General features: G+C 32.1%; 1 protein-coding gene across 1 annotated transcript; it reads left to right on the forward strand.

The window, feature by feature from the left end:
* Positions 1-27214, forward strand: LOC118186804 (uncharacterized). The gene is made up of 6 exons (XM_035356954.2): positions 1-73; positions 11166-11225; positions 11353-11375; positions 13746-13943; positions 25663-25932; positions 26110-27214. Exons 2-6 carry the CDS (start codon positions 11183-11185, stop codon positions 26692-26694), a joined length of 1119 nt encoding a protein of 372 aa, XP_035212845.1. The 5' UTR covers positions 1-73; positions 11166-11182; the 3' UTR covers positions 26695-27214.
* Positions 27215-27790: the final 576 nt, after the last annotated feature.

Here is a 27790-nt window from a genome sequence, read left to right on the forward strand (position 1 = left end):
ATAAAAGACAATTTGAACCTAAATGCACTCAGTTTCAGAGCACTTTGAGGGAAAGAGAACTCGAGATACAATAGTAAGTGAATTGCTTCACTTTTTTCCAACACTATTTTTTCGCAAGCTGATTATTTAGCTAGACTTATTGGAATATTTGAGACGTAGGGCAAGGTCGTTTGGTAAAAATTAATTATTTATTAAAAATCAATTACCTCTATTTTAAATTTATTAATTACTCCATTTCCATTTCATATTTTTCATAAGCTAATTTTTAATTTCAAATTTCGACAAAATTTCCCCAATGCCGTTATAATGTTTTCTTATTAATTTTTATTGCCTTTACATTCTGCTATTTTACATTCTATCTTATTAATTTTATTGCCTTTACATACATTCTATTAATCAAAGAAAATATTTTCCATTGAAAAATATTTTTATGTTTTTTAGAAATATATGTGTTTCACTTTATAATTTCATAAAAGCCAAAATTTTATATTCTAAAATGGGTCGAAAACTGGCAGACGACGTTTGCGTTTTCCACCATCTAATTTTTCCCCATCTTTCAAAATGGATAAATTTGATAGTGTAGTTTAATGAAATTTTCTCGAAAACTTTCATCTTTACAGCTTGTAATTAAAAAATTATGCTTCATTTTACTTAAATTTTCCTTTCCTAATATAATTTCTGAAATCAAATTTAATAATATACTTACAGGGTGAACTATTATATATAGACTTGAGTTTTCATTACATGAAAATTCATAATGTTCTTATGTTTTTTTAATTATTAATAATACTCACAATTATATCTTAATATATGAAATTTTGATAGAATTGAGAAACCAATTAGAGGCTACCCAAAAGTTTAAGCTCCAAACATACTTTAAGCCTAAACGAGAAATTTGCCCAGAAGGGTTATTAATTTTGTTTTGGCATTTTGGGTCGTCCACTATAAAACAGCATTTGACTTTTTAAATTGTTGCCTCCAAATATTATTCTTCTGTATGATATTTAAAAAAATTAAATGATGAAGAATCTGCATGAATGTATGTATGTTTCTCGCATTGTGGAAAAACAACGGTATCTAGAGCCCTCAAATTTTGAATAACGTAGTCCTCCACTCGAATATCGGCATGTAGAAGGCCAGATTTGGAATTTATTTTACTATCTATTTCATATTTTGTAAACCTTTAACGAATTTTTGATTATCAAACTCAACCATTTCAAAGCGAGCAATGGCAAACTCTAAGGGGGGGGGAAACATTTTTATCTCCAGTGCGCGAGATTGTGTATAGGAAATTCTAAAGATGTGCTCTTTTTGAATATTTTGTGATATTGCTGTTGAATTTTGTAGTTTAAGCGCGCAGAACATGATATTTAATAAACAGAGGAAACACGTAAAACATTTAAAAAACGCTCCTTTGGGCATAATGTAAAATCTGAAAGCTTTTCAGAATTTTTTTTTTCTTTTCCTCTCTCTCTCTTTTTTTTTTTTTTTTTTTAAATAAGTTTTGTGTAATTTTTAGATAAAAAATTACTGAAAACGGTGGTCAATCAAAATTTTAATATTGGGTAATTTCGCTATTAAAATACATGAAGTAAGAAAATTATCGCATTATTTAATATGTTGTTTATGTTTTCGTTTTCAAACTCAACTGAATAATGACTTTCACTATATCTTATGTTTCTTGCAATTTTTCTTAAAGAATATTCCATTTGGTTTCAATTTAAAATGATTGTGAATCACAGACATTTTTAATGCCCTATGATTTTGAAACTGATGTTCATTTCAATAGAGATGAATTTGATATGAATAATAGACGTAATTTATTCACATTCTGTTATTCCTTTAAAGCACGACTGGAATTCACGCTTGGGAAACAGGAATATTTGACTTTTGTTATTTCGAGAATCTACTTCTCCTCTCTAAGAATATGATGATCCATTTAAAAAAATAATAATAATAATAATAACTATATTAAGTTTAAGGCATTCTCTAATTTCTTGAAAAATGTGAACTATTAATTTATTCTTACTTTCTTTTACAAATTAAAGGAAGTATTGTAATCACTAAAATATTCAAGTATCATATTTCAACAGAAAATCCATTTTGCACGTTTCGGAATCCATTTGGGCGATTTTTTTCCATGACGTCTGCATGTACGAGCAAAATAAAAGACAATTTTTTCTAAAACGGGTTATAAAATGGGTTCAAAAGGATAAGTCTGTACGTAAATTCGTATAAATATGTATGTATGCATCGCGCATAAATCAAAATTTATTAGACCTAGAACGTGGAAATTTTGCATATGGGACTGCTATAACAGCATGCGGCACCTTTTTTTTTATTATTATTGCAGTCGTTTAGCAAAATTCTGGATTCTTCTATTAAACTAAGTAATATTCACCAGCATTAGTAAAGAAGGAAAAATGTAGAACAGGAAAACAAATGAAGTTCACGTGCCAACAAAATGATCTGAAGTTCATTGTCGAAGTTCGTTTGCAGTTTTCGTGTTAATTCTATAATCGGCGAGTTTAATCGTCAGTGAAAAAGATATCATCAGAGAAATCAAAGGAACTTTTGAAAAGTGCTGAGAAAAGTTCGCCTTGCTTCAGTGACTCAAAGATTACTAAACTTCGAATCTGAGCTAAGCCGGCTTAGTTTCTAATCTTACTTCTCTTCAGCGAGTCACACCTTTTACAACGATATCTCATTTTAATAACTGATTCAAATGAAGAATAAGCAAGAATTTCACAAACAAATCTTTTAATAACAAGGGTCAATAACATTTCTAAATGTAAATTAATGACAAATATTTTTAATTACGATATTTCTCGACAAATATCAACATTAGTTTTTAAGAAGCAAAATTCTTTTCTTAAAATACTGATCGTGAACATTATTCTGGGTTTATGAACCCAATAATATTAAATATCACCAAGTTAAAAAGATGAAATGAATTTAAGATGATGAAGATTAAGATAATGAAGGATTTCGAATGTAATTTTACTATTCGAATACAGAAAATGAGGCAAACTTGTGTAGAGTAATTAGGTTTTCCTTTTTTCTTTCGTTCTTTCCTTTTCTTTTTAAACAGAAATCATTGAAAATAAGTAATGCTCTCTCTGGGACTCGAGGCTGGACCTCTCGAATACGCGCCGAGTGTGCCAAACGTTACACCACGAAGGCATGCTGGAAGAAGGGAGAAAATACCGTATATGCTCCTCCTTTTAAAGGGCGACTGAGGAGTAGGGGATTCAATCGCCAAATCCTAGTGGTGGCGAATTGTTGTTCACCACCTTTAAGTTCGGACGCCACCAGTGTTTTTTTTTGGGGGGGGGGAACTTTGAAAAATAACCAATGTCTTCGCCGAGACTCGAACGTGGATCTCCTGAATACGCGCCAAGTGTTCTAACTGTAACACCACGAAGGCATACTGGAAGAAGAGAAAAAATACCTCATAATTGTGTGGCCTATCTAGAAAAGCCATAAGGCGAGATAGGGCGTGCCAGGAGGGTGGGCTGCGCCATACCTACCTACCTTATAATTGTTACAAATATTCAGGTTTAGTAGTGGTTGATAGATTTGGATCTGGAAGAAATAAACCAGTAGCTTAAATATGTACCTTTGTTCTCAGTTATAGCTAGTATGGGTACAATGAGATAATATCTCGGATTATCATATTTTGCTGATTTTACTATGGATATTTGCAATCCGGGAAACTAATTATGGATACAATCAGGAATGATTTCGACAAAATCAAGTTGATGCTTGATATTTTCAAATTCGCGTTTTCTAAATTCAGTAATATTTTTGCTAAATAAATGTTCAAAGTAAAAACACCATGCATTTTTTTTTTTTTTTTTTTTTAATTCGTATTTTGAGTAGACGAAAACAGAACCGTTACATTAGGTAAAATTCAATCTTAGACTAACAATGAATCTTCCTCTTTGAAAATTATTCTACACCATATTGCAATGAACTGGTTTTCAAACCAGACGACACAGGGTTTTGTTAAGAAATCCCAAATTTTATAAAATTGTCGTGAAAAAGAGGTATTTTCTTGATTTTAATACCAAAATGCCTCTGAACTACTCTAAATTCAGCTTTGAACTAACAACTGAGAATCGATGCTTTCTCCAGCCCTATGTAGTTTTATCCTGGCAGCCGAAAAATTTCTAGCAAATTCCATTTCTCGAAATTACTGGAAGACATATACGGTTAAAGTTACATCTACAGGCCGTGTCCGGTTAGAGTTGCATATAGTGATCAGTTACATTTATTCAGTTACAATACTGAGCACAAATGTCGCCAAATGGTTGCGAAGTTTGGAAACTTTTCGTGATATCTCGCCAAATTTGGTACGAAAAACTAATCGTTAAAGACCATCGCAAAATAATATTCAACTGATTCAAAATAAGTATAACAAAGGATTCCAAAATCAAATCTTTTAGTATTAAGAGTCAACAACATTTCTATAAATAAATTAATGACGAACATTGTTAATTATTATATCTCTGGACAAATATCAACATAAGTTTTTAAGAGGCAAAATTCTTTTCTTGAAATACTGATCGTGAACATTATTCTGGGTTCATGAGCTCAATAATATTAAAAATCACGAAGTTAAAAAGATGAAATGAAGAAGGTGAATAATGAAAGACTTTGATTGTGATAACCGTGATGTTATTAATCAAATACAGAAAGAGTCAAAAAGTTCAGATTTAATTTCAGAAAGAAAGGCTATCTCGCTATCGCCAATCTAGTGAGATATCCGTTTCTTTAGTGTTAAATAGACTTGTCCCTGTATTCTTATTTTTCCGGCAAAGTTCCGCTTTTAAAATTCCATGGTTACATTATACTATTTAATATACAACTTAACTAAAATGATGTACAAAATTCGTGGCAATATATATATTTTTCACTAAAATTATCTACATATGTACAAAATTCGTGGCAATATATATATATATAATTAAAAGGTAGGAAATTAAGTGTCAGAACAGCCTTACGCTGAAGCTGCATAGTTATAAACAAACATTTATTAATAAGATAAATCATCTTCCAGGAAGAGAAAAAAAAGATGTAATCTTACACGTTGATGATACATTAGGATGTTTTTGGAAGGAAGAGAGATGAAAAATTAGCAACCGCCTTCGCCGGGAATCGAACCGCGGACCTCTGGAATACGCGCCCAGCGTGCTGACCACTACATCACGAAGCCACGCTAGGAAGGCGGGAGAAATACCTTATATATTCCTCTTTTTAAAGGGCGACTGGGGTTTTAGGGGACCTAGTCGCCAAATCCTGGGTGTAGAGACTCATCTGTGAACAGTGTAGAGACGTTAGTTTAATTGCAAAGCAAGGAAAGATGAAAAATGAACAAACGCCTTCGCCGGAAATCGGAGCACGGACCTCTGGCCCAGTGTGCAGACTACCACACCACGAAGGCACGCTTAGAAGGTGGGAGAAATACCTCATATACTCCCCCTTTTAATGGGCGACTGGGGTTTTTAGGGGACCCAATCGCCAAATCCTGGGTGGGGAGAAATCATCATCTACCCCCCCCTTTTAGTTCAGGCGCCACTGTAGAGACATTAGGATGTTTTTGGAAGCAAGATAGGTGAAAAATTAGCAACCGCCTTCGCCGGGAATCGAACCACGGATCTCTGGAATACCGGCCCAGTGTGCCGACCACTGCACCACAAAGGCACGCTAAGAAGGAGGGAGAAATACCTTATAACGTGAGTGAAGCAAAAGTATTTGAAATTTTGTGAAATTCATTATGATTCTCAGAAGGTTAAATGGGAGAAATAAAAAGAAATGCATAACAGAAAGGAAATTTTTGTTCAATTAATAAAGCTATCTTTACTAAATAGACAAATGAAATGAAATTTTATTGCAATCGAATCTTCTATTCAGGTTCTTGTTTAACTTCTGACGTTTCAAGCTGAACAGCTCTAGTTTATAAACAATTTACTAGTTTATGAACTATCGACTAGTTTATGAACAATTTCCCAAAAATTAAAGGCGTAGAATGTTCAAGAATTAGCCTTAGAAGAAGCCGTTCAGAACACCGGGCCTGCCGATTACACGTCGGAGTGCTTCTAGTTACACCACGAAAGTAAGCGGAAAGGGGGGGACTTTAAAAAAAAAAAAAAAAAAAAAAAAAAAAAGTCTCTTGTGATTTTCTCAAACTATAAATTAATATCATGTGGAGACTTTTGTCTTTGTCTTAAAAAAAAAAGAAAAAGAAAAAAAGGAAAAAAAAAATAAAGTCTCTTATGATTTTCTCAAACCATAAATTAATATCATGTGGAGACTTTTGTCTTTGTCTTAAAAAAAAAAGAAAAAGAAAAAAAGGAAAAAAAAAATAAAGTCTCTTATGATTTTCTCAAACCATAAATTAATATCATGTGGAGACTTTTGTCTTTGTCTTAAAAAAAAAAAGAAAAAGAAAAAAAGGGAAAAAAAATAAAGTCTCTTGTGATTTTCTCAAACCATAAATTAATATCATATGGAGACTTTTGTCTTTGTCTTAAAAAAAAAAAAAAGAAAAAAAAAGAAAAAAAAAGAAAAAAAAAGGGGGGGGAAAAAAGAGTTAATGATTTAAGACGCAGAATTTTCTTCGTCAATCGCAAGGCTCAAAACAAATGTTTCTAAGTACAGTAGCGTAATTTCTATTTTCCGAGAACAAGAAATTCGAGTAACAAAATCTCCGAGGTTAGCACCTCACATCAAGGTGTTAATAAAGGAAAATTTTTTCAATAGATTACGCTCACTTCACTGCATAGTAGAAATAAAAATAAACAATGATAATAATAAATTAAATATTTTTCAATAGGCAGCAGTACAATTGCCTATTAATTCTTTCTATATCATTTAGGTACACATTTCCAGAGAAAGAATGCAGAGTACTTTTACTCCGTGGGGAAGACGGGTTTGTGACATAGTTTCTCGAAATTAAGAATTCTTTTTGACTAAATCAGATTTTATTACAATTCTTCCGCAACAAATGAGAAATGAATTTTAGCTAGTTTGTAAGGTATTTTATGTTTATTAACTAATTATTCTAATTATTATGATTTATTTAAACCTTTATTTTAACTTCTCCTTTCCGTAGTATTCTCCAGAATGCGAATTTAATGATTTTTGTCCAAACGGACAATTTGCCTAGAAGGACTATTAATTTCACTTTGGCATTTTGCATTGATTCACTATAAGCGTTGTTTCACTTTTCAAATTGTTGCCACCAAACATTATCACCCTGTATTATATTTAAAGAAGTTAAATAATGAAGATTCTGCATAAATGTATGTATGTTTCTCGCATTGTGATAAAACAACGGTACCTAGAGCCATCCAATTTTGAATGACTTAATCCTACTGCGAATATGGGCATCTGGAAGCCCAAATTTGGAATTTGTTTTATTATCGATTTCATATTTTGTAAAACGATTAACAAACTCAAGGATTAACAAACTCAAGGATTCCAGTCGCAACGTTGTACAGAATAAAACATTTTTATCTCCAGCACGCGAGACTGTGTATCGGAAATTCTAAAGATAGGCTCATTTTAAAATTATTTTGCGATATTGCTCTTCAGCTGAATTTTATGGTTCAAGTGCGAAGAACATGATATTTAATAAATAAAGATAACACAAAATGTAAAAAAAAAGAAGCTCCTTTTGACGTATTTAAAATCTACCTTCCAGGGATTTTTTTTTTTTTTTTTTTATAATTTTTTTTATTTAAGCTGAGTGTTTTGAATGTTAAAGAGGAGAGCTTCTGGCAGCTGCCTCTTACTGTTATTTACTGCCAGTTCTGCATAAACGGTATTCCGGCTTCAGCGACCTGTTGGCCGACGTTTTAAAATACGCGCCGGTAAATATCTTGAAACTAAGTAAAAAATTTTATGAGTAGTCTCCGACTACTTTATCTACATTGAAATCTAATTTCCCGTATTGTTCATTTAAATACCCACAAGGTCACGTAAGTTCGTTTGTATCACAAAATGTGCCTTTCTGTTCAATTTAATCTTAAATAAAGAAGTTACTTTAACCTTCGTCCGACTATTTTGTCAAACTCAGCGATAATTCGCTATCAGTCCAGTAGGGTCTACAGAACTTTTATACAAGCTTCTAGATACAGCAAAACTTCAGAAGATTTTAACATAAATTACGTTAACTTAACTACAAATAAGGGCTTAAAATGCGGCATATGAAAATTCTATACGGAATTTTGCTAAATGAATCATGTCTGTATTATATGTGAATATAATTTTTATTGCATTTTATTAATTTATAAGTAATTATTATAGTCTTTTGGAAATCATGTCCGCTAGAAGTTAGAACACTCATAATTCGATTCCTGATGATGACATAATTGAAATTTCATATTTCCTAGCTTCGAAAAAAAATGTCTATATACAAATTCATTATTAAAAACATTTTCAGAAAAAAAAAACACACACTAAAGAAAATTTTAAATGTTTCAGATTTTAAATTACGTCCAAAGGTGCGTTTTTTTTAACGTTTTGTGTGTTACCTTTACTTATTAAATATCATGTTTTTTGAACTTATACCATAAAATTTAGTTCAATAGCAATAGATCTAATCAATCAATAGCAATAGATCTAACTAGACTAGTCTTCAGATACAAATTTGTCATTTTTAATGTCGCAAAATATTTTTAAAATAAGCATATCTTTAGAATTTCCGATACACAGTTCGACGCGCTGGAGATAAAAAGGTTCCCGCCCCCCGTAGAGTGTTGCCATTGCTCGCTTTTAAATCGTTGAGTTTGTTACTCAAAAATTCGTTAAAGTTTTACAAAATATGAAATCGATAATAAAGCAAATTCCAAATTTCAAATTTGGGCTTGCAGATGCCCATATTCGCAGTAGGATTACGTCATTCAAAATTGGATGGCTCTATGTACCGTTGTTTTATCACAATGCGAGAAATAGACATACATTTATGCAGATTTTTCATTATTTAATTTCTTCAAATAAAATGCAAGACTGTTGCGACAACATTTTGAAAAATGAACCGACATTTACAGGAGTCAGACGCAGAATGCCAAAACGAAAGTAATAATCCTTCGGGACTCAAATCCCTTTGGTCTAAAAATAGATAACCATTCTTAAACAGAGAATTCGATCTGATGTGGACACCACATGACTTGTTTTTACGGACTATTAAATTAAACACAGTTTTTGCTGCACTTCATTTAAACTTATTTCTTCCAATAATTCTAACTTAATTACCCATCTCTGAAGGCAAGCTGAAATTGACATCAAAAACTGCAAATTTTGAAATGAAATATCCGTGTCAATTTTTATCATACGAGAGTAAAACTTCTTATAATTTAATTTTTTAATAACGAGTATAAATCTTTTGAGAAAGTATAAATATGTGTATGTGTATGTGTATGTTTGGTGCTGCCGATTGCAATAAAAAAGGGAGGTGCACAACTAGAAGTTATAGCAGTCCCATGTACAAAATATCACCGTTCTACGGCTAATGGTTTTTGAATTGTGCGACATTTATACGTACATACATGCATACTTACGTACGTAGCATGAAAACCGTCATGGAAGGACGCCATGAAAAAATTCTTACCGAATCCATTTTGCTATACGTAATGGTAAACAAATGTCCTTTACTCTGTCCGTACGTACAGATGTCAGGTAAAAAAAGTCATCGCAAAATTGGTATTTCCATTGAAACATGATACCAGAAATTTTTTGCCAATTACAACATTATTTACTTCGGACAAGGTAGTAAAAATACAGGGTGATTTAAAAGTCGCGCGATTCGAGCTTAAATGTATTGTGAGAAATACAAAATGGATATTAATGGCAAAGTGTTTCAATGGATGACGCTCCTACATTGTTATTTCAGTTGCATTTTATGCTGTTAGTTTAAAAATCGGGTAAGATGGAGATGAATGAGTTGACTCTGAGCCAGGGGGTAAATAAAATATTTATATTTCACTCATTGGCAACACTTGATAAGAAGGACGGACATTAGAAACGTAATGTAAAGTGTAAAGTGACGTAATAGTCTAAAATTTTACACATGCAGTTAAAGGTCATACCTAACGTCAAAACTAAACTATTTGATAAAAATGATTTATACATTAAACTGACAATGCAATAGATAAGACTAGTGTTCAGATACTAATTTGTCACTTTTAGGCTTAACGTACGTCAATTATTATGTTAATATATGTTTAAATTACTCTGTTTCAACGATTTGCAAGCGCTTTTTTTTAGTTGTTGGCCATTAGCAACGAAAGTCATACTCCATCAGATATATCATTAGGTCATTTTTTAAAACTAAGTTACGACAACTCATATCACAGAATTACAATTCGTGTCACACATTCCATATTGTATTGTTTTCATTTCTTTTTAATGCAGTCTGCCGGTTACTTCTATTCGAAGAAAAACAATTATCTAGAATGGATTTCAAATTCATTATACCATGCAATCTTGTATTTAAAAAAAAAAAAGGGATTTCTAGCGTTGCTTTTTTAACATTCCTTTGAAAACAGGATTTCTTGGAAGGCTGTGATACCGCCTACGTAGTAATAATTACTCTAAAATTATCTATTTCCAGCTAAATTATCCATTCTTTGGACAAAAGGCGGCAGTTTTAAAGAATTCATTTTAGTTTATTTGCTCTGACTCCAAAGTAAGATAATTAAAGAACCTGTGTGAATTTAAGAATTGCCCTAAATGGTCTGAAGCCTAAAAAAATAATTTTCTGCTTCGTCAATTCCGTTACACTTCGAAAGACTTGACAAATCAAATTCTTTCTTAATCTTTCTCCGTTTTCTTTTGTTACCTTAATATGCATCGAATCACTTTTTCAGTGTCAAATATTAAAAGACTGGGATGAAACTGCTGTTTAAAGTGTAAAATATAAAACGATAAAAATGTTTACGAAATAAGAAGAAAAACACGAAACAGAAGGTCTTATCTTGAAGACGCTACACTTCAGTTCACTTTTCAATCAGTATATGTAATTAGTTTTGCATGACTGAAAAAGCTCAACAAATAATTGGCTTTTAAAATTGTTATGAATTAGAAAATGAAAATAAACTATTTTTAATGCATTGTTTTTTTAAAAAAAAATAATAATAAAAATTTCTTTTCGATTTTAGAGAATTCTAAACCAAATATGGGCTCGATTAAACAGCTATTTTTGGTCATTCTTTTTATAGGTAAGTACAGCAGATAAATGTTTAAGTGTACAAATTTTTATTTCAAATTTTTTTTCCTTTTTCTGAAAAGTTTGCTAACTATGATATCTATAATCTTTTATAAATCATATTTTATTTCTTTTCCCAGGTCTGGCAACAGCAGATGACCGAGTAAGTTGAATAATTTCTTTTCATGCTAAGACAAAAGTTCATTCACAAAATATTTTTACGGCAAATATGAATACACCTTAATGTATTCGTAACAATGAAATACATGAAGAAGTGAATGCTGCGTGTACTGTAAACCATACACAAAATTCCTTGAATTATTGGTTGTGGGGATACCTGAATCGCAAGTCTATCGCGATTGTTCGATCTCATTAAGAATGCTATAAGACAACATCCAAAGGCAGTTTCTCACCATACCTACAGATATGTTATGTGGTCTGTTGCATATTAGGCATTCAAACTGACCTACAGATATGCTGTACAGTGCTGTTTACAGCATTGTCCCTCGACTACAGGCACTGTTGATGAATGACGGCCGACATGATGAATATTTGTTATAAAGACATAGTCTTTGCTGAAAATCAATTGTTATGCTAATTATTGCTAACACCTCATATAGTAAATAAATAAAACAAGAGTTTTGCTGAAAAGGTTAATTGCCTTTTCTTGCCGCTCAACGAGTTAATAATAATTTTCCTTTTTTACTATGTACACATATTTAAAACGTAAATTATTTTGCAGATAGTGATAGTAACAACTGTAAAAACGTAATTACTTTGATCATAATGAAACAGGGGAGGGGGCATATGTATTATCAGGAAAATTGCATAATTTTTAGCCATATCTTTGCATAACGAATAGTCTGAAGAAAATACTTAAACTTTTTATTAAAGTTGATTTCTGATTACCTAGTAACCATTAACATAAAAATGCGCATACAGAAACTATGATAAAGAACATAGTACATAATACGCTATCCTTAAAGTATATTTTCTACCTTTGATATTTATTTTCTTAAATCCTTTTTCCTTGCACTGTTAAAATTATATAAATATAAGTAATGAGGATATAATGGGATATGTTTAGGAGGTTAGTGGATATCCCGGGATGTCCTGAGGATGCAGTGAGTTCAGATCCTAATAACATCCCGTACGCTATCAATGGGATTTTGTTAGGATGTTCTGAGGATATACTGGGATGTGACATTAAGCAATCGGGAGGATGTGTTTAGGAGGTTCGGAGGATATTCCGGGGGCATATTTCACAAGTGCACATCTGTGTAGCCACCGAGGGAGTGGCTTCTAGGCTGGACCAATTGGCATACAGTAATATTTCTGTCATGTAACATGACCTTTCGCGTGCTTTAAGATTTAAACAAAATGGTTGAAAATATTTTGTCACGCAATTTTCTGTACAAAATAATTAAAGCAACGTCGATTTCTTCTGAAAGTCTTAATTGCAAATTTAGATCAAATATAAACAATTGTGAAGATTTCACTATCTGGTTGAAAGAATTTGAAATAAATAAAAACACATATTAGGCACTCCAAAAATATCCATGTGAAATATTACTTAATAAAAGATAAATAAGATGAAGAAAGAAATATGTGATGAACATCTGATCCCAAATGCTATCTTTACATAAAACTATGCATATGAGAAAAATATTTACACCAATTATATATGTAAATAGAAGTCAGCACTTTTTATTGCAATCTCTATGAAAAAAAAAAAATTTCTATAGTAGTAGCCAATGCAGAATTTTATTCAAAGCGAACTTTACTAATTTGCATTTGTATTTATTTAGTGTGTTAAATTTCACATTTAAAAACTGCTCACTCTTAAATATACTGTCTACACAAAAAAAAAAAAAAAAAAAAAAAAAATACTCAGCAAACACTTTCAGTCCTTCTCAGCTCAATTAAAGAAACTATACACTTGAATTCTGTTAATCCACAGGTGTTAGTAAATGCGTAATATTCGAGGCTAATTGTAGCGTGAGTCATTTTCTTAATGTAAAGAGCCATAATATGCCGTAAACATCAATCCAAATAATAATGTGTGATAAAAATCGCGAAAGTGAAATGTCAGCAATTAATTAAACTCATAAAACGAAAGTACTACTAGATTTTCTACTATTACGCGGTACATTTATAATTGGAAAACAAATGCAAATTAAAACATAAACAACGTATGCTCACATGCATGAAGATTTAGCGTCAAAAGAGCAACAGAAGCCCATTGGTCCATTTTTCGAAACCCCTCCCTCAGTGGCTACGCTGATGTGCACTTGTGAAATATGCATTCCGGGATGTCCTGAGGATGTGCGCATATCCCGCGAGCAACATCCTTAGGATATCCCAAGGATGTTTTTGTGCTATGTGGGGTATTTCGAATTTATATAGGAGTAATTTTTTAATGAATATATACTTTACAATACGTAAACCAAAATTTTCGTTAAATTGCAGAATACTACTCAACTTTAAGATTCACTAAACTGCAAGTATATAATTTATATATTATTTTCTTTAGAAAAAACGACAAGCCAGTTATGGTGCTCCCTATGATGGCAACTATGGCGGGGCCGCAGCTTATCGCCAGCCTCACCAACAGCCCCAACCCCATCAGCAGCAAGCTTACCAACCCCCCCAGGCACAATCCTACGGTGGACATCAACAGGTACAACAATATCCAGCACAAGCAGCCAGGCCTGTTCGTCAGCATGCACCTGTAAGTACGAAGACTCTGTTTTTATATAAGACACACCCATTACCAAAGTTTTCAATTGAGCGTTTTGAAAACACTTCCATTGCAGACATGAAAAATAATTTATGGTTTGTTCCGGTGTGTTCGACCTCATTCTTTATGCAAAACGTTACATTTTAAATGCCTTTTTTCGCCCTAGAGACACATTTCTTCGTTAAGTTCGATGACCCCCATATAATTGAAGTCACTTTCACAATTGAAACTGCTCCTTTCGAAAGCATGCAAAATCATTTGATTGGCTCAATACTGAAAGAGTCAATTTTAATCAATATGTTCCGCTGTAGCAGACGATCTATGTAATTAATTTACTGTATATAAAAGAAGTAATAATCTGCTGCTTTCAGCTTTTGTTCGAATGCTTGGATAACTAATGTAAATAGTGAATATGAAAGGTAATTTTTGTAGAGCGATTATCTATTTATGTTGTTTAATTTTTTACACGCTCGGATTAAAAGGAAACATATTCCATTTATTATTCCATCTATTTCATAAGTCGTGTACAAATAAAAAGAATAGAGAAAGCTATTTAATATTTTGAACGGAAATTTTACTTCTTCTTCCCATGGATCCCAAAATCTTTCCATACACTCACCTTATAAAAATCTAATTTCTAACAGGAGTTAAAATTCAGTAGCTCTTCTACTGGAAAAAAGTGTCTTTAACATTTCAAGTAACCGCAACATCAACTGGCACAGGATATTCGCTGTTTGACGATTAAACTCTCATAATTTGACCTAATTTGATTGCCTAGTTAATTGATCGATTTAATGAAAGCTCAGCGAATGTGGTCTATTTGACAAGATAGGAATGCTTCATAGAAAATTGTCTCGTTATTGTCTAAGGTTATAGGTACAGAAAACACGAAAAAACATGCAGCTAACTAAATGAACGGTATTCGAACTTGATTTGAACTACCAGTGTTCAACTATTTAATACATTCAGTTACAGGAGGACCTTCAGTGATTAATTTGATCAGATTTTGCAATGTTGCTTATCTACTTATCCCCTACCACTTTCAACTTCGATAAAAAAAAAATAAAAAAAAAAAATATAGGTACACTGAGCAAAAAAAAGGGGGGGACAATTCCATATCTCCTGTTCCACTGGGCCGATTAACGGAATTCAACTTGCGTGTTTCATGTCTCGGAAGCGCGACTTAGGATATGTACTAGACTTAGGATATGTTCTAATATAGGTATTTTGACACAAAATCGGACTTTTCCTGCAATGACATGCCAATTTTTTTTCCAAATTTCGATTCTACGACTCAAATTGCGCCAAAGTGCCAAGTTTTGTAAAAAATCGCACGAGTAGTTTTTAAAAAATGAGTCTCAAAAATTTGGCTCCTCAATGTTGATTGAGTTTGGTATATATTTATTAATCTCTCTTTTCTTATTAAAATTATTTGCTTCTTCCTTTCACGTTTCGAAATTCAGGTTCATTCCAAATAAAATTCAAGCATTTTTTATGATTTATTTTTAAAATTGTATTTTTAAATATTTTTTTAATAAAATTTTCAAAAAAAAGTTTGAATTATAATCTATAAAACTTTATCATCGTCTTAATGTAGACGTATTTCTAAGCATACCTGCAAAAAATTATAGTTTTTTATTCAAAAATTCCGATGAATTTATATATTGGCGCGTTTTGAAATTTGGCATATTCGTTGAAAGCGATAAAACATCAAATGTGGTTTAGACACTTTGTTAAAATTATTTGAAAGTAGGAATGACGTGACTTTTTCCCGCTCATCCACAATGTAAAATGGTAGGAACGAGGTGCCTTTTTTGCGGCTCTAGCATAATGGAAAGGAAAGAAAAATTGGTTGCCATATATTAAGAAGTTAGCTGAGTGAAAAAAAATGAACTGAAAAAAAATGAGACAAGATAAATTTTTGAATTTCTCCGTAAATTTCGCACCAGAAATTACAAAATTTAATATCTAGGCATAATCCGAGTCGTAGAATCGAAATATGGAAAAAAATCGGTATGTTATTTCAGAAAAAGTTCGATTTTGTGTCAAAATACCTATAGTAGAACAAAGCTATATATAAATCTAAGATATATTCTAAGCCTCGCTTTCGAGACATGAAAAATGCAGTTTGAATTTTGCAATCGACCCAGTAGAATGGGGGATATCGAACTGTCTCTCCCCCCCAGCAGTGTGCAGGTAAATGTGTGGGGAACAGTAGGGATATACAATGGGTCGACTGATAATGTCCATACCAATTAACTCAAAAAAAAATGTTGAAAGTTTATAAGTTTAAATGCTTATAAGAGTTTACAAAGAAAGGTTAGGAAATGAGCAACTGAAGCTTTCCAGAGGATCTGGAGTTTACCTATTATGGTACATCGTGCAATCCAACCGCACGCGCGGCATCCAGTATTTATTGAAGATGATGATTTAGGACATGAAAAGATTGCAAGTATTATTCTACTGCGCTAAGATAATAAGGAACTATAAAGAATTATACTATTATGCAAAGATTCCGCATCGTTATAGCATCCAAAGTCTTCGAAAAAGATCGTAGACAAGCATCATTTCATAAACTAGATAGATATAGACAAGCATCAGTTAATTAGTTGGAGCTTAATTTAATCCAATTTCTTAATTAAGGGACTGTCCCTTCCCCCCCCAGCAGTGTGCAGGTAAAAGTATGGAGAACAGTAGGGATATACAATGGGTCGACTGATAATGTCCATACCAATTAACTCAAAAAAAAATGTTGAAAGTTTATAAGTTTAAATGCTTATAAGAGTTTACAAAGAAAGGTTAGGAAATGAGCAACTGAAGCTTTCCAGAGGATCTGGAGTTTACCTATTATGGTACATCGTGCAATCCAACCGCACGCGCGGCATCCAGTATTTATTGAAGATGATGATTTAGGACATGAAAAGATTGCAAGTATTATTCTACTGCGCTAAGATAATAAGGAACTATAAAGAATTATACTATTATGCAAAGATTCCGCATCGTTATAGCATCCAAAGTCTTCGAAAAAGATCGTAGACAAGCATCATTTCATAAACTAGATAGATATAGACAAGCATCAGTTAATTAGTTGGAGCTTAATTTAATCCAATTTCTTAATTAAGGTACTGTCCCTCCCCCCCCATCAGTGTGCAGGTAAAAGTATGGGGAACAGTAGGGATATACAATGGGTCGATTGATAATGTCCATACCAATTAACTCAAAAAAAATGTTGAAAGTTTATAAGTTTAAATGCTTATAAGAGTTTACAAAGAAAGGTTAGGAAATGAGCAACTGAAGCTTTCCAGAGGATCTGGAGTTTACCTATTATGGTACATCGTGCAATCCAACCGCACGCGCGGCATCCAGTATTTATTAAAGATGATGATTTAGGACATGAAAAGATTGCACGTATTATTCTACTGCGCTAAGATAAAGAACTATAAAGAATTATACTATTATGCAAAGATTCCGCATCGTTATAGCATCCAAAGTCTTCGAAAAATATCGTAGACAAGCAAGTGGTCATCACTTTAGACCCGCAGGAATTTAACCATTAATCTTCCTCTCAGCATTCGATGGCCTTGAGCAACATTTGGACAACACTATAAAAAAAAATTGGCTAAAATTGTGACAGTACAACTCCAAATATCCGAACTATCCGAATCGCTTTCAGAATTTAAGAAAAAAATTAAGACACAAGCATAGTGTTTGGACAATCAACGATTTCAGACATTAAAAGGAGCAAACCTACACTTTTAAACTTCGTGCCACTGCTTGAAAACGAAGATGGTAGTTCTTCAAGAAAGTCAATGAAGGCAGCAACAAAAACAAATTTAGAAGATGTCGTTTTTAAGTGGTTTTTGTAACAACGGTCTGTGGGAAACCCAATTTCTGGTCCGATTCTTTGTCAAAAAGCTAAAATCTTAACTCAGAGGCTTGGCTGGTCATCCTTTAAAGCATGTAACGGCTGTCTTAAGAAACTTTAAGGGCAGGCACGGTACCCGTCAAACAGCTTACTTTGATCGAGATGTTCAACAAGCAATGACTTTCAGCACTTGTAAGTATTGTACGGTATGTTATCTAACATGTACGTAAAAGTGTTGCTGTTTCATTTTAAATTCACTTTTTCTTTAAAAATATTTTTTTCTCCCATTTTCAATATACAGTACGGACAGTAGATAACAAAAGTGTACGTAGATCCTTTCTTTGGAAAAAAATCATATTATCCGAATTTTCGATTATCCGAATGGAGTCTGGTCCCAATTGATTCGGATAATAGGAGTTCTACTGTATTTTGGAAAGTGCTTATTTTTAAAATTTGAATACGTGTAACTTCGTTATTTGAAAAAGAAATCCCGTGAAGATGTATATCAGTGGAAAAATAATTTTTTGCAAAATATAATGCAGTTAACCACGGTGAATTATATTTATTACAAAGGTTATACCTAAATAAAACAGAGAAAAGTTACGATTGGCTAATGGGCAGAAAGGAAATTTCTTAAATTCAAAATTGTCAGCCAGTCAGCCTTTCAGTGATACAATATATATCAATATGCGTAAATTAACATTCTTGTTGCCAAAAATTGATAATAAAACTTTTAACTTAATTGTTTAATTGTTATGATTTACGAGTATTCTAATTGTTATTTCTTTAATTAAGATAGGTAGCTTGTTCAACATGATAAATAAAGAAAATCTGATGTGTACACCACATGACTTCCTTGTACGGAATATTAAATTATTCGCATTTTTTTCTTAAATTTCATTTAAACTGATTGGATTGAACTAAATCTACTTCGTCGACAGCGCATAAACCATAATAGAATAAATGCACTCTTTAAAATTCACTATATTTGTTTACTATAAGGACACTCTGAATGCACAAAATTTATATCATTTGAAGAATTATCGTTTCCACATGTTCTATTCAAATACTATAATAAAGCTAGAACAATGTATAAAAGAAATTAAGCAAACAAAACAAAAAAGCAACAGATTTTCACAGACGATTGAGTATTTCTCATTCCATTAATTCAGTTCTCACTTTGCGACAAGGCAAAAATATATAAAAACTCAAAATATCTGTATTAAAAATTACGAAGTAAACTTTAAACACTTATTTCCTCGAAAAAATTCCAGAAAGGATAAGCATGATTTAATTCGCAATAATAAATGAAGGCGTTATCTTTGTTGTTGCAAAGCTGCGTTTCTCTAGATTGGGAACAAATCTTCTATTCTGAATGTAAACACACATGTCCGCCATGTTATTTAAAAATTAGACTTAACCGCACTTAAACAGCCTTTAAATTCTAATTCAGAAGTCAAACAACAAACAGCCTTTAAATTGTTGATAATTCTACGAATATTGCTTGCAGATTTCCTAAAGGCATAAAAACCTTAACCGGAAGATAAGAACGACATAATTCAATCATTTTTAAAACAAAAAATGTACAATTTACAAACATATAAGAGTAAAGAAACTGAGATCACTGAGCCGGGTAACAGAGTGGATATATATATAAATATATTTATATACGTTCGGTGCGGCCGATTGCAACCAAAATACGAGGTGCACATCTACATGTTATAGCAGTCCTATATTCAAAATTTCAACTTTCTGAGGCCACTCGTTTTTGAGTTATGCGAGATACGTACGTACGTACATAAGTTCGTACAGACGCCACGAAAAATTCTCTTCAGAATTCATTTTAAAGCAGTTTTATAATTTTTTTGGAGAAAACGAGTCTTTTATTCAGTCCTTACGTACAGATATCACGCAAAACATCGTTAAATTGTATTCGATAGCAGTCAAAATGGATATTTTCGTTGAAATATGCTGCCTGAAACTTTTCGCGATTACAATACTTCCTTTTTACTTCGTACAAGGAAGTAAAAAAAAAGGAGGTGACTGTTCACCAAGAAAGAATAGAGAAACAGTTTCTTTATCTAAAAATACCATTAAAGACGAAAGTACAAGAAAAATAGGTTAAAGCATAATCTAAAGAGGAATTCCTAGACCTTGAAATAAACATTAAAGAGACTGTTAATTAAAAATCCAACTGGTAATCATAGTAACAGATCCACAACTGCAAGCTATGAACTAAAAAATTTACGTCTGAGTGATAGAAAGAGGTAGTGTAATGCAAATAAACATGATTTACCTAATGTGGTGTAAAAATAAATATAAGGAACTTTCAATTCAAACATCAAGTTTTTGGAATAAAATGCCATAATTTTTTTTAAATTATTTTATCTCCCAAACCAAAACATAAAACATTAGAATGCGTTAAAAAGTATATTAATTGCAAATACAAAATTGGAACAGAGTCCTTTAGATAAAATCAATCCTTATTGACAAAAGCATTTTTAGTCTAAAGGGGCAATTTGTCTAGCAGGACTATTAATTGGTTCTGGCATTTTGCGTTGGTTCACTATAAATGCCGATTCCCTTTTCAAATTGTTGCCACCAAATATTAGAGCCCTGTGTTATATTTGAAGAAATTAAATAATGAAGAATCTGCAAAAATGTATGTTTCTCGCATTGGGATAAAACAAGGTACCTAGAGCCATCCAATTTTGAATAACGTACGTTTCCACCAGAATATGGGCATCTGAAAGCCCAAATTTGGAATTTGAAATTTGTTTTATTATCTATTTCATATTTTGTAAAATTTTAACAAATTTTAGATTAACAAACTCAACGATTTAAAAGCGAGCAATGGCAACACTCTACGCGAAAAAAAAAAAAAAAAAAAAACTTTTTAACCTCCATCACGCGAGATTGTGTATCGGAAATATCTTAAGATATGCTCATCCTAAAATTATTTTGCGGTATTGCTATTGAAATGAATTTTATGGTTTAATTGCGGAGAACATGGTATTGAATAAATAAAGGTTAAAAACAAAACGTTAAAAAAAAAACCGCCCCTTTGGCAGTAACGTGAAATCTAAAAGCTTTCAGATTTTTTTAATTATACTTAGGCACATTGATTTCTTTACAAATCGACAATAAAAAAGATACCAAATTTTTGGCAGATTAAAAAAAAAATAATTTCGTCCTTCATATTCCCAAAAAGATCAAAAGAAAAATAAATTAATCTAAGTGGAAGTGAAATCTCTCATAGAAACTAACTCCAAAGCACTTCTGTTTGCTTTCCTTGTGAGAAATGACCCATATGTCTTCCAAAGTCACAAGTAAAGCGCTTTAGAAGTATTGAACAATCGGAAGAAAAGCGACTTTTCCGACCGATTGTGATCAAGGGGAAAACTGTTCGAGCATTAAGGAAGAAATTAAGAACATGTCAGATACAATTCGTGACATAATATATTTTAATGAGAAAACCAAAATCGGGGTCGTCACAATCTGATAAACCAGATTCTTTTTCGAAGTTACATTGTCCCGAAAAGAAATAACTACTGGAATGAACGCCATTGTTTCGCTTCGATCTACTATTTTATAATGCAACCGTTTTATTTTATTTTCATTTCCATTTTTCTTTTCTTGTTATATTTTATTTTCGTTGCCCTCTTTATGCTTTCGATTTCCCTTAGCATGCGAAGTGAAAGTAGGAAAGTGGCCTTGGGGATTGTCTGGAGGCAATGTTTATCACATTTTTCAAAACAGAAAGCATTTGTCTTTCGAACTGCAGGCAAACAAACATGCCTGTATTATAAATATGTAAATATTCAAATTTCTGGCCTAAAGAATTCACTTTCTGGCATAGATAAAGAAGCAGAAACTCCCTACGATTGAAACACCCTCGGTTATTTTTTTTTTTTTTTAATCTAATGAAAATGGGATTCGTTTGGAGTATTTTAATGTTGCTGAATAAGTACATTTTTAAGCGCAATTAGAATCTTTTTAAGTGAGTTTAAAACTTGGCATATATTTAAAAGATTACTATATTGCAAATTTAAAAGTCCTTAATAATATAAAAATAAACGAAAGTCTCTTGTATTTAAACATATCATCGATAAAGAATAAAAACTGCTACATACTTGGTTGAGCATTTTAATCTTTGACAGAGATTCTAGTATTCAGATCTCTGCATGCATTTGTAAATTGTTTAATTACATGTACATGTTTAGAAGACAATCTCTAAAGCAGCGTTTCTTAGACGTTTTTCAAGTGAGGACCATATTTATAAATTAAAATGTTCTACAAACCACCTTACTTTTGACCGCTTAGAAAGCTATGATTTAGCATATGTTACTACCAGTACACTGCGAAAAAATAGGACAGTTCTATATAAGCTAATTTTTTTAAAAATTACTCGTGCGATTTTTACAAAATTTGACAGTTTGGCATTATTTGAGTCGTAGAATCGAAATATGGGAAAAAAACTGTCGCAGTGTAAATAATTCATAATTCAAGGTTTAGATAACATTTATCTTATCATCTCTAAAAATTAAATATACGTTGATAGCATTCTATAGACAGGATAACCGGTAATAAATGCCATGCAAAATTTCAAAACTCTGAGATTTTCAGCTACAGTGTGATATCCGCAGTTTATCTTTTATTTATTTATTTAGGAGAATTAGAAGGACAGGCTTCGAGGACCATACTTTGAGAAACGCTAATCTAAATGATTCCAAATAAGTAAATTAATACTTGAAAGAATTTGTAACTTAATTAATTAACTAATTATCGTTAGAAGTCCATTTTGTCTGATCGGCAAGTTTTTAATTCTATCTATATTAAGGAAATTTAGATGACATTTTTACAGCATTGGAGACAAAAAATTTTACTGCCTGCTCAAGATGTAGCAGCAACAACACATGATGCAATTCCTTACGATTTTTCTGCATTGGTAGATGAGGTTATTATATTGGTATTCATATCTTAACGTGTTCTTCCGTTGCTCGAAGTTTAATAGTTAACCTTTTTTTTTTTTTTTTTTTTTCTTTACTTCCTTCGCAAAACAGTACATGCCTCCTAGTTCTATTGTGTTTTAGAATGCGAGTGCAGTAAGGAAGTCAAGGAAAAGTTTATTAAAAGTTATCGAATATACCAAGGATATCTTTTCGAATCAACAAAGATACTGATTGCGCGACTTCGATTCTGTGGCTTTCCAAACAGTACTAACAATAGCGTATTTGCCCTCTTCGAGAAAGCATATTGTCTTCGTTATTTAGTTGTTATTTTACATGGCCATTATTATTTATTCTTTCCCTCCTCCCCAACTGAATTCAATTTAATCAGGTATTCGCAAAATAATGCTGAAAAAGCAAGTTTGTAAATATTCCTCTCTTACATGAAAATATGAAAGAGCAAATATTTTCCTCTTTTATATTTCTTAGAATTTATGTAGCAGTTGATAATTAGATACACACGGTACAATGAAGACACTTGAGACAGGAACTTGTAATTAATTTTATTCAGGAAAATCAATAATTCTGAGTTAATAAACTCGGTACGAAATAAAACATTAAAAAGATTTATTATTATTATTATTATCACTATATAATAACTGTACAGTAATTTTTATGATTTATTTATATAACTATCAATAATGCTGAGTTAATAAATTCAGTACGAAATGAAACATTAAAAAGATTTATTATTATTATTTTAACTTTATAATAATTGTATAATAATATTTTACGATTTATTTGTCTAACTATCTAAAACGCTGAGTTAATAAATTCATTACGAAGTAAATACTAAGAATATTATTATAACATTATATTAACTGTATAATAATTCTTTATAATTTATTTATATAACTATATAATTTTTACTATATGACTCTTTAACTTAATAGTAGTATAATATAATTATCATATACAAAAAATATTGTAAATCCTTAATAATTTAGGAGCATCTTTCGAAAATATCTGATATATCTATCATTTACACCTCACAAGACAGAAATATTTCTATGGTTACACAACATTTGATAATATCTGGAAAATTTCAACGGACAAACGCTCTTTCTTCTTCAAGAATACTATCTTGGTAAAATAAAAGTATGCTAAAATGACATAAAAGTCTTGAAATGTACTAAGTTCTTTCATTCAAAATTAACACCACGCAAAATTTGTCGTTTACTTCGTACAAGGAAGTAAAAAAAAATATTTGTTTAGTTGTTCAAAAGACCTAAAATTAGACTTGATTACCTGATTGCAATATTTTGAGTCTATAGAATATTTATTATATGTCAATCGAAATCAGGCAAATGGTGCATTATTAAACGTTTTGTTAAATATTTTTAGAAATAATAAATGTTAAATTGCATTTTGTTTCTTTGAAAAAATATTATTCTCAATGCATTTTTACTTCCTTGTACGAAGTAAAAAGGAAGTATTGTAATCGCGAAAAATTTCAGGCAGCATATTTCAAAGAAAATATCCATTTTGACGCTATTGAATGCAATTTAACGATGTTTATGCGTGACATGTGTACGTAAGGACAGAATAAAAGACTTTCTCCAAAAGAAATATAAAACAGCTTTAAAATGAATTCTGAAGAGAATTTTTTGTGGTGTCTCTACGTATGTATCTCGAATAACTCAAAAACGAGTAGCCTCAGAACGTTGAAATCTTGTATATAAGACTGCTATAACATTGCAATATATATATTGCAGTGTTATAGCAGTATATACATATATACATATATATATATATATCCACTCTGTTACCCGGCTCAGTGATCTCAGTTTCTGTACTCTTATATGTTTGTAAATTGTACATTTTTTTGCTTTAAAAAAATGACTGATTTATGGTGTTCTTATTTCCCGGTTAAGGTTTTATACTTTTAGTAAATCTGCAAGCAATATTTGTACAATTATCAAGAATTTAAAAGCTGTTTAAGTGCGGTTAAGCCTAATTTTTAAATAACTTGGCGGACATATTTGTTTACATTTGAAAACAGCAGAATAGTAGATTTGTTGCCAATCTAGAGAGACTAAGCTTCGCAACAACAAAGATAACGCCTTCATTTATTAATGCGAATTAAATCATGCTTAATCCTTTCTGGAATTTTTTCGAGGAAATAAGTGTTTAAGATTTACTTTAATTTTTAATATAGATATTTTGAGTTTTTATGTATTTTTGCCTTGTCGCGAAGTGAGAACTGAATTAATTGAATGAGAAATTCTAAATCGGCTGTGAAAAACTGTTTCTATTTTGTTTTGCTTGCTTAATTTCTTTTATACATCGTTCTAGATTTATGATAGTATTTTAATAGAACATGTGACAACGATTAGATAATTCTTCAAGTGATACAAATTTTGTGCATTCTGTGTTATAATATGAACGAAATATAACGCTATATAAGTGCACCTAGCGCCAGAGAGTCGCTATGGTAAATAAACAAATATAGTGAATTTTAAAGAGTGCATTTATTCTATTGTGGTTTATGTGCTATCGACGAAGTAGCTTTAATTCAATCCAATAAGTTTAAATGAGATGCAAGAAAAAATGCGTATAATTTAATATTCCGTACAAAAAAGTCATGTGGTGTACACATCGGATTTTTTTAACTCTTGAAGTGCCCTAGTAAGTTGCATTAAGGTTACTGAAGCATGCTACGCGCAGTGTTCTTCTCGTAAGTAATCCAAGCATCAAAAGAACTTTGATCAAATTCGTAAACCATTACCATCGTTTCTGTAGCAAATGTCAATCATCTGTGCTGTCTAATACCTTTGAAATATTAGTTTCGATTTTATTCTAAGAGTTCATAACTTTTTTCCCTTTAAACTCATAGGACGAAGAGGAGAAAGATGAAGGACCCCATCCTCTACAGTTGCTTTTAGAAAAGTCCAAATTTGATTGTGCGGGCAAATCTGATGGCTATTATGCAGACAGTGATGTTGGTTGCCAGGCATTCCATTACTGTGTATCAGGCCAAAAACATTCGATGCATTGTCCAGAGGGAACTGTTTTCCACCAGGTTCACCTCAACTGCGTGCCAAATGATCAAGATATTTGCTCTAAAGCCAACAAGTTCTATTTTGTAAATGATTATCTCAATAAGGTAAAAGTTTAATCTTTATCTTGAAACACATTTATTTTGTAGCTTTACAATTATTTTGAATCTTTACAAAATATAACATCAAAAACGTAGAGTAATATGAGTGGGTGAGTTAAATTCTGAAAGTATTTATCTCAACTAAAACTAATAGTGTATATATATTTTTTTTTTTAATATTAGCCTTTGGAACAGCGTGGACCAAACAATACTATCCAGTACCATCAAAGATATTATCCTGAAAACTATGCTGTAGGAGATCCCTTTATTCCTCCTCAAGAAGCCCAAACAAGCCAAAGAGAACCCCCTGCAGCAACTTACGGATTGGGACCTGCTTACAGAGAACAAGCACCTGCTGTGAGCCATCAACAACAAGCAGCACCAGTTCACCGACCACAACAGCCAGCTCCTTATAGTCCACCCCAGCAACAAGTCTATGCCGCCCAGCACAGGCCTGCCTACCAGCAACAACAACCAGCTCACAGACCAGCTGCCTATCAGCAACAAGTAGCTGCTAGGCCCGTAGCCCATCAGGCACAAGCAGCTCCAAGACCAGTCCCATATCAACAAGCCCCACAAGTTGCGTTATATGGCTATGGAGCTGAACAAGAAAGAGCACACCAAGCACAAGCTTTGCAAGCACAGAGAGCCTATGCTCAGCAACAGTATCAAGCTGTTGCTCCTCATCAGCAACAGTACGCCGCAGGTGCACAGCAACAGTACGCCGCAGGTGCAGTTCCTAGGTCTCGGTATAATCAACAATATTAGGATTTTAAATGCTCACTGTAAGTTTGCAGCTGTGTAATTTGTAATACCGTTCTATGAACAGCATACTTTTTATGAGCTTATTTGGAAATGGGGGTAGATTAGAACAACACGCACGTGATAAAAATAACACACATTTTGAGACATTATTTTGAACTATTACTTTTCTAATAACTTTGGTTTGCAAAATTTATTTTAATTTATATATTACTGGTTAAAACTTCTCGAAGTTTATATTAGTCATTAAGTCAGTAAGGGGCACTATGATACTAAATTCAACAAACTGAAAATTTCTTAACTTTAGTCAGTATCTCGATAAGGGTTTCCGGTATTTACAAGGTTACGCAGCTGCATTATTGTAAGATAAAAATGAACTTATTCTCGTGTGTATATTAATTTAACAGTGTTATGTTCTGCTTGTTGTAACTGTTTGTTTTTATTGAAAAATATACGAAAGGCTTTTTTATGACCAAAAATATGATTTATGCCAATATATACGTGAAATAAAAAATTTACCAAGCTATTCTTCCTCCTCTTTATAGTTCAAGAAATTACACTGTTTATTCCAATTTTGAAATTCAATATATGTGTTCTATATTCAACAGTAAAAATTATTTACAAAATTAAGCACTAAAAAATAAAATTTTCTTGGCAACGCACACTAGGGCTATCTACCTACGGGAAGCGATGATTTTCTGCAGGACTGTGTCATGGGGGGCCAGCGGTCGGGCGGTAAAAGCCACTGAACACAGGTAGTTCCCAGGGATAAATAGAAAGGACTAGTTCATTCCTTTGTTCGACTCCTCTCCGACGCGAGCCTAACGGGGGGGTCTTAACCGGTAGTAACTTGACATCACTGGGATGCACCTGTTCTGATTTCCCGTGTTTAAAAATGTAGTTTCATTCACTTGCGAGACGAATTTCTGGAGGTCGCATATCCCAAATTAATTTTAATCATACATATTTGTTTTCTAATAATGCAAATAGTATTTAAAATAATATGTTTATATACAGTAAGACCCCGCTTAACGCGGGGGATACGTTCCATCGAAGTAGAGCGTAATGCGAAACAGCGCTAAGCGAGGCTATCTTAACATGT

The sequence above is a fragment of the Stegodyphus dumicola genome, chromosome 9 (assembly GCF_044657685.1).
Source record: "Stegodyphus dumicola isolate Sdum_Otavi_A_Nest chromosome 9, ASM4465768v1".
Classification (NCBI taxonomy): domain Eukaryota; kingdom Metazoa; phylum Arthropoda; class Arachnida; order Araneae; family Eresidae; genus Stegodyphus; species Stegodyphus dumicola.

Excerpts from the sequence above, each read along its gene's own strand:
- LOC118186804 (XM_035356954.2), top strand. The coding sequence starts at position 11,183 with ATGGGCTCGATTAAACAGCTATTTTTGGTCATTCTTTTTATAG. Across the intron at positions 11,226-11,352 it reads TTTGGTCATTCTTTTTATAG|GTCTGGCAACAGCAGATGAC; the intron begins GTAAGTACAGCA and ends TTCTTTTCCCAG. Across the intron at positions 25,933-26,109 it reads TAAATGATTATCTCAATAAG|CCTTTGGAACAGCGTGGACC; the intron begins GTAAAAGTTTAA and ends TTTTAATATTAG.